Source organism: Cydia strobilella, chromosome 10 (assembly GCF_947568885.1).
Source record: "Cydia strobilella chromosome 10, ilCydStro3.1, whole genome shotgun sequence".
Lineage (NCBI taxonomy): Eukaryota > Metazoa > Arthropoda > Insecta > Lepidoptera > Tortricidae > Cydia > Cydia strobilella.
The window spans coordinates 1,269,313-1,282,817 of NC_086050.1; the positions used below are offsets into that span (position 1 = coordinate 1,269,313).

The following is a 13,505-nucleotide window of genomic DNA, read 5'->3' on the forward strand; positions in this document are numbered from 1 at the left end:
ATATCAGTTTATAATGCCCTCTTTATTTCAGGATGGAGCCCCCGACTCGTTGTCTCTTGGCAGTATCAGCGAGCTTTCCCTACCAACGGCCGTTGCGCTACGGAGCGAACAGAGGGTAGGTAGATGTACTGCAATGGGAATATACCTACTCACTCTCTATCTTATAACTTGATTTGCTTTTAAGCAATTTAATGAAATATAAAATATGAACAGCTTAATATTGTCTTCGGTTACCGCGATAGTTATATTCTGCATTTTCTCAAATGATTTTTACGTTTAAGACGCTAATCTGGTAAACACAAGCCATTGTTTCTTTTCTGCGAGCGGTCGGCCGTTGTTAGACACAATGGCACGCGCTCAGAGACAATGGCACACAATGGCCGTCCGCTCGCATAAAAGAAACAATGGCTTTTGTTTAACAGATTAGGGTCTTAGACGTAAAAATCATTTGAGAAAATTTATGAAATAAGACTATGAAAACGGATTATATCGTGTATATTGAATTTATAACACATCCCGACGTTTCGAACCCTTTACAGCGTTCATGGTCAACGGGTGACTGATGGATGGTGACGATGACGGATTCAATATACGCGATATAATCCGTTTTCATAGTTTTATTTTATGAACAGCTTGTTGTTCATTAGCGGTCAACTGGCAAGCTGGTAGCAGTTGCATGTATTGTATAGTATTTATATATGTCGGAGAATGACTGAATTGTGCCATCTATCGCCTTTCATAGGCATCATATCACGCAATCTTTGACAAATAGAGCAAACTAGGGTGTTACAGTACACCTGAGTGGCGTTCGCCCAGTTCCACCAAGTCGTCATAGAGTGCGCTGCGGCGCTGCCTAAACAATAGAATCCAAAACAATTGAAGTGATGCTGTCAATCAATCTTCTGATGAGAACGAACGGGAGGAGACGACGACGTTGGCGGTTCCTGGGTCTAATCCACTGGTTTGCTTTGGATAAGAAATGTAACGTTTGCTGTGATTTGTAAACAGTCTTGTGTAGTAAAGACTGTGAGTTGAATATCGTATTTTATTGAAAGCCCTCGTCATCCACGCTTGAACGTTCTAATGCGCTGCCGATAGTAAAATACGCCCACGATTCCGACATATATGAACACTTGCAACCAGGAGTATAACATGCATGCCGCTGAGCTAGTAAAGTATTTGATACATAATGTACGCTTTTTTTAAATAACAGAAAGCGACGATAACATATACAATAATTATAAGCATCTCTTATGATCTTTTACCCTCAATATTACAAAGTAAAAAGGAATATTATGATTTGAGCAGTCTATTTACTTTGGGTTATGCGTAGCTTCAATATTCATATGACTTTCAAGGGTTCCCCTTATCGGGCATAATATTGTTTGTCAGAAATACACTTCGCATAACACGTATCGCAGAAAACTTTTGGTCGAATGATACTTTCGCATTGCCATAATAGTCATTTCGCATAATATTCATTTGGCAGAATTTTCTAAGTGGGTTAGGTTTGGTTTTCTGCCAAATAATATTATGCGAAAAGAAATTCAGCAAAGTAATATTATGCGAAAAGCAGTATGCCAAAAGCATTTCTGCTAAACGATATTTCTACCAAGTAACATTATGTCAAAAACTTTCTGCAACACAATAGGGAACCGACTTTCAAAAATTAGAAGGTTTAATACGAAAACAATCGATTTAAAGATTTTAAACTTTTTAATTATTATTGGGATATATTTAGTACTCGACGGTATCGCTGCCGGCGGTCATTGAGTTCCGAGGTTACGAGACGGTAAGGAACAGCGTTTTTAACTATTTGTCAATTCGACCTGTTATACTAAAGTAAGGCAGCTAATCACGAATAATTTTGTACATCGACCCGCCTGTACCTATCTCTATCGCACTTGCATATATAATTATATAGCTGTCCCGCCGATGATGGCGGCCGTCAATGACACTGTGCTAGCGGAACAGAAATATAATTACGTGCGTAGAGATAGGAACAAGCAGGTTAATATATGAAATTATTCGTGGTTAGCGTCCTTACTTTAGCTCAGATTAGAATTACATTTTGCTGGGTGTACCTTTGTTGTATTACATAACGCATGGGATTCCAGAGTTGTTCCTGGATACATTGAATCCATCATTCGTGACTAAGTTAATAGGGGTACCTAGGCTGTTAGTTAGTAGAATTGCAGTATAGACAATATAACTACGTACAGAATTCTAACTAACCAACAAACCGATGTTCGACTGCGAATCGCGATGTCCTTCTCTAACACATGAACAATCGAGTAAAATACCAAGTCTACAGATAGTGCATAAATGTTTTCCTTCGTATTTTCTCGGAAACGTTCGTATTTATCATGCGGCTTCAGTCACCCTCAGTACTTTTTGTACCGAGACTGACTGAAAAAGCAATGTTTCCGTGATAATACGATGGAAAACAATTATCTGTAGTAGAATTTAGAAAAAATATTATAGGCACAGTATGACATTCCCTAGCACTCAATAATATATAACGTCGAGTTTTTTTTAGAAGTTGACAATGATCTTCGTTGAGTGTTTTGTATTGTACTGTGACTAACAAAAAACAGTTTTATCACTGACTCTTTGGATACCAAAGTCGAATTAAAAAGCGCATTTTCATTTTCAAAATTTAAAATAGTTTGATACTTTTTTTTTATTAAAGGCCCAGACCAGCTAATCATGGCACTACGAACTAACTAAATATAATAGCTAAATGTACATATAACAAAATTTCTGGTTTCCCTTCAAAACGAATAAATCTTTTGCCTTTTACGTGGAGGGGAACACTCAGGGTCGGTTGCACCAAACCTTCTGTCACCGCTAAAGCGTTCGCAAAATTTTATTGTTTGGGAAGTTGTATAGACACAGGGCGGACACGCTATACATCAAAAATCACTTGCGTTTCTATGTGTGAACGCACGTCTGTACACGCGTCATGCGTCATAGTGTGAGTAAGTTGCTTAAAAATCGTTCTGAGAGTACGCCAAAAGTCCGCCAGATTTCTGTCGCGGGGCGAGGTAATTCGAGTCGGGGCGGGGCGGTGCGTGGCCGTTCTGTATGATAATACTATTACTTATTCTGTGATATAGATCTCTGCTGCGTGACGTTGATCAGTCTGTTAACTGTGGTTGGTGCAGCTGATCGTCAAATGAGTCCTAACACAAATTTATATATTAAATCACGGAAAACCCTTAGTTTTCGAGACATCCCATATTTTTTTCAAATATGTAATCAAAATCCTAAACAATCAAAGGCATAGTGTGAAACGAGACATTGAACTGATTGAACGAAATGTAATTATTTTGTTTCGAAAAATACTAAGTTTAAATGTTGCCATCTCACGGATATTTTTTTATTTAACACCTACACTTAAAACATGGTTATTTATCTGAAAATGCGTCATCGACTGTGGTATTCAAAGGGTCGACCCCGCATTGATCCTTCTTAACTTTAGGTGTCCTCCGCCGGCCAGCGCGCATCCGAAGGTCGCACCAAGAAGAAGAGCTGGTACAGCTCCTTCTACCCGACCTACAAGAGCAAGTGTGAGGACTTCAAGCGGCTCTTTAAAGATCTGCCTGATGAAGAGCGACTTATTGTTGGTAATTATTGCGTACCATTATGTTCACTTTCGGTATCTACTATCTAGGAAAACTTTAGGTGTCCTCTATCGACCAGCGCACATCCGAAGATCGCACCAAGGAGAAGAGCTGATACAGCTCCTTCTACCCCACCTACAAGAGCAAGTGTAAAGACTTCAAGCGGCTCTTTAAATATTTGCCCGATGAGGAGCGGCTTATTGTTGGTAATTAACAAGGAAACATACTTTTATGTTCCCTTTCGCTATCTAGGAAAACTTTAGATGTCCTCTGTCGAGCAGCGCACATCCGAAAGTCGCAACAAGAAGAAGAGCTGGTACAGCTTCTACCCCACCTAAAAGAGCAAGTGTGAAGTCTTCAAGCGGCTCTTTAAAGAACGACTCATAAGGAACGACTTATTGTTGGTAATTATTTATTATTATTATGAGTTGTTATTTTTACGTGTTCGTTGAACTTCTCTGCTAGCAATAACAATAAGTAACACTAGGTGTCCTCCACCAGCTAACGTACCTCCCAAGGGCGCATCAAGAAATAGAGCTGCAATTCCTTCAACTCCACATATAAAATAAAGTCCAAATCCAATGCCAGTAAGCATTTTTTACCAGTTAATATCAAGCCAAACGTTTTAACTTTTGTTTGGGAACAGGGTGTTAAACTTACGACCCTGCCTGTGAAGCCGATGGTGATGGGTTAGAATCCCGGTAAGGGCATTTATTTGTGTGATGAACACAGATATTCTTGATTCACAGATAGACAGATGGGTGTTTTCTATGTATTTATGTATTACATATATCGTTGTCTGAGTACCCGCAACACGAGCCTTCTTGAGCTTACTGTGGGACTTAGTCAATCTGTGTAAGAATGTCCTATAATATGTATGTATGTATTGTTTTTTTTTTCACAGACTACTCCTGCGCCCTACAGAAAGACATCCTGGTCCACGGTCGTCTATACGCGTCGCAGAACTACCTCTGTTTCCACGCCAGCATCTTCGGGTGGGAGACCAGCTTATCACTGCGATGGAAGGATGTCACTGCTATTACTAAAGAGCGAACAGCACTAGTAAGTTTGTTCTACGACATACGACGTATCTAGGTAGATTTTACAAAAAAGAACCTCGCCTACCAAGGGTTCCCTACTTTTAGTATTTGTTGCAACAGAAATACATTATCTGTGAAAATTTCAACTGTCTAGCTATCGCGATGAAATACAGACAGACAGACGGACAGTGGAGTCTTAGTAATAGGGTCTAAATAAAGACTAAATATCATTCTGGGTAAAATATATGAAGTTCTTATGCCTCTAAATACTTAAAATACTTAAGAACTTTTTACACACTGTCTCAAAGGATGTTTACAGTACATATGGTGCTACTTTCTCGCACTAGTGCGTAAAGTGCACTTTTCGTGCATTTGTCGAAAGTTTAAAGGGCCATATGTACTGTAAAACGTTGTTCGATACATTTGCGAAAAGGTAATTCGCAACTCGTGTCGATTTAAAACACTCCCTGCGCTCGTGTTTTAATTTATCGCCACTCTTTTCGAATTTCCTCTTTTCCGCACTTGTATCGAAAATAACTATTCCCGAAAAAAATTGCTTATAATAAGCTGCGTGTATATCTATATCAGATATTTAATTTAAATGTGTGCTGTGCATATTGACTAACAAACATGCATTATTACTAGTGATATCCTGGTCACGGCACCATATTGTAATGGGCATGGTCATTCTTTTTATCGATTTTCTTCTTTTCATGTAATTTTACTAAATCCACTCCATCTATTCCGCATCCGACGTCTATGTTTAGCGCATTAGCTGCGAATAATTCACTTATGCCTCGTGCGCCTTTCTTGAACAGCTTACGCACTATACGCGTGCTGCACATCTTAACGACTCTTTAGCAAAATGGTCTACGAATGCCGCGCTAGATGTAGATTATTTTTATAAGGGCTGTTTCCAAATCTGTCACTTTGTCATACAAGTTTCAGAACACAAACTTAATTCGATAACGTCAAAGTTAAGAGACATAAGCTTTGACCTTCTTTTTCCCACTTTTTTCCTAACCAGAATCATTACTACAATTGAGTTCCAAGTATGATTTCCCCTATTTTGTGTCGTAATTATTGTTAGCTGTCTTTGGGATAAATATCTATATTTGCCCAGGTGATACCAAATGCGATACTCATCTGCACGGAAACTGAGAAGAATTTCCTCACATCATTCTCCGGCCGGGACAAATCGTATCTGATGCTGTTCAGGATCTGGCAGAACGCGCTCATGGGACAGCCTGTCAGTAGCCAGGAGATATGGCATTGGGTAAGCAAACATATTTATTTTATGGGATAGAGAGATGGGAGAGAGTTTTTGTTTAAGGTTACTTTTAAAATTAGGATTGTTTTAGCTTTGTCAATCAAGATGGGAATAAAATTATTATAACGTGACAATCCGGAAATGTTCTTATGATTCTGAATAAAAAAATCTAAAATAGCAAATTCTGATCTACTGATAGCTATTTTATTATAACTCAATGTTGGATATTCGTCATCTTACTCTTAATAAAAGATAAGAAGATAAGCACCAATGAAAAATGGTTCCATTCCGATAGAAATTTAAAACATGTGCGACAAATTTAGGCGTCACTGAGTTACAAAAATAACACTTATACTTTCATAGTTGACGCTGAATTGCCTTTACCCAAAGATAGATATAACTCCGTAATAGATGGATACAGTCTAAGGAAAAAACGTGCCTCGAAAATCACGAAAATTTGATTCTCGATCAGATGGCGCCACTAGTTTTGGCTTACACTCGTATAGAGGGCGTTGACGGTTTCGTTTGTTATTTATAATTTTAACGCATATCAGTGACAGAACATGGGTCAAAATCATGTAAAAATATTTAATGCAAATAAAAAAAATCATTTATCCATATTTAAATACATTTTAACGTATTTTTATAAATCTTCATTTTTAGTTTTAAAGTATGTCGATAGATGGCAGTGAATTTACAGTGGTTACAAAATTTACTATGACAGTACCGCTCTATCTTATTATATCCTCTTTGCTTTTTACTAACCATTCTTGTTTATCCTGGTCGACACAACTGAACATTTGATATGAATATCAATAAATTTCTCTTCCACGCCACTCGGAGCGTTTAAAATGCGCATTCCAATGAAATACTACGATCTAAATAATAAAGTATCGAAAACAAGGTGGATATTATACGCGGAGCACCTATAATGTGCATTATGGGGCACACGTGCTCATGTCAAAGGAATTTTAGTTTTAAGTACAGCAGTTAAGTTCCATATTTCATGGGCAGCACTGTGTCGCGTCGCTCGCTTGCGATTCATGGCCCTGCTATTGAAAAATGACATCTAACTACTGTATAGAAGGCTCATATTCATTTGACTCCCTCTCACTCCAGCCATATTACGTACAATTCAAATGTCGAGGTGCGTCTTACTAGAGTTAAATGAGTTTGAACCTTATTAAATGCTTTTACGTTTCATATTTGAATAGCAGTATCGCATCTGCTTGCGACTATTGCCTTTGTTATTGGAATATGGAATGTAACTACTACATAGAAAGTTCAAATTACTATAATTTTCCATTTTCACGTGAGTGGCATTACACATGCAAAGTGTCTACGTTTGAGGCCAGGGTTTTTTGACTTAGCTTTTTTCTTCGAAAGTTGAGTTTCTTGCGAAAGGATTTTTATTGCAATACGACATAATATCACAGATTAAATTTAACTACGTCTTATAAGTGCATTTTTATAACCTCGTGTTCTTATAACAATTTTAGAACAGTCTGCTGTAACTAAAGACGATAATATTGGATAATACAGCACTAATTAGCCGTCCCATATTTTACAAAAAAAAGAGTGTAGCCACTTGAAATGAAATGGACCATTAGAGTAGGTATTAGTAAAGACCTATGTAACTTCGTATAAGATGAATAAAGTCTAAGGGAAAAAAATGAACCTCGGAAATCAAGAAAAAAATATTCTCGGATAGATGGCGCCTACACATTTGGCCTATTCTCGGCTAGAGAGCGTTGACGGTTTCTTTTGTTATTTAACAATTCTAACACATATATCAGTGAAAAAACATGGGTGAAAATCATATAAAAATAATAAATACAAATAAAAAAATCATTTATATGGATATATATATACTCATTTTCTTCGTATTTTTATACATTTACATTTTTAGGGTTCCGTACTCAAAGGGTAAAAAAGGGACCCTATTACTAAGACTCTGCCGTCCGTCTGTCACCAGGCTGTATCTCGTGAACCGTGATAGCTAGACAGTTGAAATTTTCACAGATGATGTATTTCTGTTGCCGCTGCAACAACAAATACTAAAAAGACGCCCTTCTTGGGCGAGTCCGACTCGCACGGACAAGTGCGAGTCGGACTCGCCCAAGAAGGGCGTCTTTTTAGTATTTTTTTTAGTTTTAATCGTGTGTCGATAGATGGCAGGAAATATACGGTGACTACTAAATTTACTATGACAGTAATCCTTTATATTATATATTCTCTTTGGTATTATGTACATGATCTTCGGGGATTATTCCACAGTTCAACAGGTAAGGTACTGAATTATTGAAAAGGCGCGACGCCTGCGCAGCCATTCCTGCGTTCAGTTCGGTTCGGTATTCATATTGTTTAAGTTTGGTTCAAAAAGTTTTCTGTATAAACGCGAGGAAAAAGTGAGTGAGCGAAAAATGTTTAAATGTGTGTTTTAAGATCAAAAATAAGGAATAAATTTAGTGTAACAATGATTTCTAACGATGCTAGGCTTAAATATGTTTTTTGTTTCGGGGTACCTCCTAGGATCAAAAATAAGAAATTAATTCAAGTGGATATACTTACAATTTTTACAGAGGCTAGCTTATAAGTAAAAAAAGTGTATTGAATATTTCAGTTCACGATCTTGGTCTTTTTGATTTTTTTAATTTGATTTTAATACAAAATACAGTGAAATTTAGTTTAATAAGTGAAATATAGGCTTTTAGAATCAGCATTTAGTAATAATTCCATACCAAATTATTATGAAATATCAAAAAAAGAAACCTAATAAAAATATGAAAAAATCCATGGCATTTTACTAATATAAAGTGGGAAACTTATCTCAAAAACTCCAAATTTATGAAAAATTTGTAATTAACTTTCCTTTTATTCAATGCATAACCATAACAAGATACCTATTTAATACCTAAAGGTTAAAAAACAATAAATATAAAACAAACAAGAATACTTGGAAGTAACAGTAACTAATCAATGAGTTATAATTAGTTATTTGTTAACGTGCCAAGTGTTCTAAAAATACAAGTAAACTACTGTTAAATGTTCAGATCAACGTCAAAAGAAAAACGAGGCGTGAAACGTAAATATTAAATAAATAATATTATAATGAAATGTTTTAATAGGTATTAGATAGTAAGTTAAACATTGTTGTTGTGCCCTAACAGGGTGTCATGAATTTACTTACTTTATTTGTAACACCTTATTTTATGTATCATGACTGTGCAATAAATGAAATATGAAATATATTAAAACGAATTGAAGTTGTTTAGATCATTAAATAGTTATTTTTATTCAATACAGTGTATTAATACTTAGGTATTAAAATATTCAATACAGTATAATAATACTTAGATATTAAAAATTGGCATACACTCACCATCTATATATTAAGAACAATAGTTTGTTTATTTATTGGAGTTGGAGGCGTCCATAGACTACGGATACGTATTACCATCAGGCGGGCCGTATGCCTGTTTGCCACCGACATGGTATTTAAAAAAAACTAAACATATAAAACGGGTCACTCACACCCGCGTTATGTTCTCATTGTCATGGGAGTTTTATAATTAAAATCTAATAATGAGGTTAGGTGCGTTGGGGTAAGATTGAACGGGTTTTTCATGAGGGGTAAGACAAAAAATCGTCCGTATGCCGAAGCATTATGTTCGACTTATCGTCTTAACCCGCATGAAAAACCCGTACAATCTTATCCCAACGCAACCTAGGTACTAAATTAAAAAAAAAAACTTATTCAACTCTGGTCAGTTGTATTTGAGATTATTCTTGAATATATTCTCTACCTTTATAAAAGTAAATGAAAATCACTCACGAAATTTCATGTCCTCAAAGAATTACTTAGGTTTAGTTTTTTTCTGCCCGCACTTTAACTAGGGATGAAAATTCCGGAAAAAATCAAATGTTTTTTTCGAGAAATTTTCCAGTTCTATTCAGAAAAATTAAATACGTCACACACAATGCCACTGATGAGTGATGACTGTGTCAATGCCATAAACCATAAACAAACACATTAGACATGCAACCTTAACCTACCTGTTTAAATTCCTAATTAAGTATATTGAAAAATACATTGTTTTTTTCGGAAGAAACTTGAAAAAAACGAGCCGTTTTGAAATTTTCCCTGTTTTTTCAACTCTAACTTTAACCAACTGTACAACACTGGAACTGTACAAGTACTAGTACTTTGTAAATTAGTGTTAACAAACCAGTAATTATCAACTCCGGTTGCCCGCGATCTAATGCAGTGTTTTAAAGTTTTACATTGCATTCGATTCGCATGTTTCAATGCAAGTACGTAAAATCTACACGTTACTCAGACAAGTTTTTGTGGAGCATGATCAAAAATCCAACCACCTGTCGAAACGTCTGAAATAAGTGGTTCATTATTTTTGTATGTAAGTAATTTTGCACTTTGTAGCTTTTCCTCAGTCACCCGTTGACCACGAGCCACGAACGCTGTAAGGGGCCCACTGACTATCAGTCCGCCGGACGATATCGGCCTGTCAGTTAGAACAAAAATTTGACAGTTCCGAACAGACAGAAGAGGAGAGGAGTTTGACAGGCCGATATCGTCAGGCGGACTGATAGTCAGTGGGCCCCTTAAAGGGTTCGAAACGTCGGGATGTATTATAAATTCAATATACGCGATATAATCCGTTTTCATAGTTTTATTTTATGATTATCTATCGCGGTAACCGAAGACAATCATCTTCCTCGCGTTATCCCGGCATTTTGCCACGGCTCATGAGAGCCTCGGGTCCGCTTGACAACTAATCCTAAGAATTGGCGTCGGCACTAGTTTTTACGAAAGCGATTGCCATCTGACCTTCCAACCCAGAGGGGAAAACTAGGCCTTGTTAGGATTAGTCCGGTTTCCTCACGATGTTTTCCTTCACCGAAAAGCGACTGGTATAAATATCAAATGATATTCCGTACATAAGTTTCGAAAAACTCATTGGTACGAGCCGGGGGTTTGAACCCGCGACCTCCGGATTGAAAGTCGCACGCTCTTACCGCTAGGCCACCAGCGCTTGGTAACCGAAGACAATATTAAGTGGTTAAGTTGTAGTATTCCATAGACCTAGCATTACATAGACCAGCTATACGCGTGCGCCCGTAAGGGATAGACATAGATGACGTCATAAACGTGGGGATACCATATTGGTAAAAATTACCCCAATATTTGATATCACGTTGGGGATCGCCCCCTGCCCTGGGTAATCGTACCCTGGAGGCAAAGTTAGCTTGTTTGACGGTATTAAAAAATTGTTAAATAAAATGTCAATGGGCCGTTCTTTTTAGGCGTATAAACAATGAAATACCTCCTATAATTCGCGCAGGTGGTACAAAACTAAACATGTTTAGTAAATAAAACGTAAAATAAAATGTATTATGGGTTTTAATTTAAAGAAATCAAAAATCGCAATCACACCAATTAATGTACACCACATTTAATCTTCACAACATTTGTTTATTTATTTTTTGGAATTAGAAGTACGAAAAAACTTCGAGGTCAAAATTACCCATAAAATTATGATATTTTCATCTGGTATCCCTAACATGATTGTTATGCAGCTAAATTAAGAAGAAGTTTAAAAATGGCTGACCTCAGACTCCTACCTACCTACGTAATTTGGGCGGATAATTTTACAAATAATGTTTTGTTAATTTGCGTAAATAATTGTGATATTTTTATTGAAATCGTTTGATTCTACATTGCTTTGAGTGTAACGTAATTTTACGATGTTATTCTCACATATTGCGTTAAGAGGAAGGTGTAAAATACCGTACTTACGTGTGAAAGGTTATGTTCTCATATTTTTGCTCAGAGCGGCTATTACAGCCGATTACAGAACAATTCACCAGTATTTTATCAAAGTTCAAGCATTCAAAACGCTAACCATCACTATATTTCATAAGAGAAAGCACAATTTCATACAAAACAACGATAATTAAACAAGCAACGAACAAACATGACATGTCACGTACTTATTTGTTTGCCACAACCTCGGTTGTGGCAGCGGTGGAAAAGTGAAACTATGACAAGGACAAACAATAACAGCGCTTTCTCTGCTACTCCTACTGAAAGATACATAAGACTATCCCGTTCGGTCATTTTCCCCCACTCGTCATGACCGATCCAGTTATACTAGATTCATGTAGTATTCATTGGTTGTTTATTTTCAAACATTACACTATTATTTATTGACATCAAGATTTCATTGGAGGAGTTTCTCAATTTGTCCTTTGTTTTATTTATTTATATCCCGGATTTCTCGAAGATGGCGGGGCTGATTTGGAAAATTAATGATTTGTTTGAAATATTATCACTTTACAGAATCCTGTTGAGATAAAGATCGGGGAGACTCTTGAACTATTATAGAACTATTTCTTATGTAACTCTTGCATTATGTACCAGAAAGCGACATTAAAATAAATAAATAAATAAAAAAGCCTTTTATTTCCAATTTACAATTATTTTACATTAGAAGTTTTAGCGTATTGGTTAGTAAGTTTCTTATAGTTAGTAGTTAGTGTTAGGTTTATGTATTCTATTTACTATCTATTTATTTAATTTGGACCCCTCTTTGGGTGTAGGCCTCCTCCAATTCTCTCCATTTCTGCCTGTCTTCCGCTTTGTGGCTAAACTCAATTCTTTCCCTGCAGTTTCTTTTATATCGTCCAGCCATCGTTTATATGGCTTTCCTACTTTCCTTTTGCCAATAGGGCCTTTCCATTTCGTTCCAACGAAAGCGACATTAAGTAAGGTGAAATTATTGACCATAAAATGGTAACATACTGTTGTGTATAGTTGGTCCTTTTTTTAAATTTATATTCGTTTCGCAGGTCCACAAGTGCTACGGCGAAGAGCTAGGCTTCAACTCTGACGACGAGGGATATTCGCGGGACCTGCCGGACTTAGCTTCTCTGCCTGAGATCGTCGATCCGCCCGACACAGCTTCTGAGGTAAGATCGCCGATCAAAATTACGGTTGTCACTTAACAATTCTTTTTCACCTCAGCAGCTCGAACAAGCCTACTTTCGTCACGGGTGACGAAAGTGCGACTTTCCTCACTCCAGGGAGTAAAACAAAGAAGCTTTTTAATTTAGTGAAGGCCATGAACTGCCATTTCACAATTCGTGGTCTATTACAAATTCGAAATACAGTTTAACCTTTAATAGAGCAAAGTTATTTTACATCTCGTGTTTTTGAGTCCCTCGCTACGCTCATTCGCATTGACAACTTCGCTTTCTCGAGACTCAAAATCATCACTTGCAAGAAAACCCAACTTTCCTCTCTTGTTGCACAAATAACTATTTCCAAGTGTTGGTGGCCTAGCGCCGAGCCGTGCTACTTTCAAACCGAAGGAACCGCTTGGAATCACGGCTCAAATGAGCTTCTTAAATTGGAAATTATGTTCATTATGTTAGAGACTAGTAAATAGCCAAGACGCAAAACCTCCATACAACACCGCGTTTTTCGCGTGCCTTTTTTAAGTTTTAACTATTTTTACTTACTGCTTTTATGACTTAAATGTAAAATTC

At 36.9% G+C, this 13,505-nt stretch overlaps 2 protein-coding genes across 3 annotated transcripts in view; one reads left to right on the plus strand and one right to left on the minus strand.

The window, feature by feature from the left end:
- The window catches only part of LOC134744847 (regucalcin-like), a 290,519-nt gene that overhangs the window by 125,432 nt on the left and 151,582 nt on the right, over nt 1–13,505 (minus strand). The gene's annotated exons all lie outside the window — the stretch shown is intronic.
- The window catches only part of LOC134744841 (protein Aster-B-like), a 48,649-nt gene that overhangs the window by 17,408 nt on the left and 17,736 nt on the right, over nt 1–13,505 (plus strand). Inside the window, exons 4-8 of one of the 2 annotated variants that reach the window (XM_063678762.1) lie at nt 32–115; nt 3,485–3,629; nt 4,531–4,688; nt 5,790–5,942; nt 12,807–12,926. In XM_063678762.1, the coding sequence (XP_063534832.1) occupies nt 32–115; nt 3,485–3,629; nt 4,531–4,688; nt 5,790–5,942; nt 12,807–12,926 (660 nt within the window). The remainder of the gene's footprint in view (nt 1–31; nt 116–3,484; nt 3,630–4,530; nt 4,689–5,789; nt 5,943–12,806; nt 12,927–13,505) is intronic. The other variant, XM_063678763.1, reaches the window with a different exon arrangement.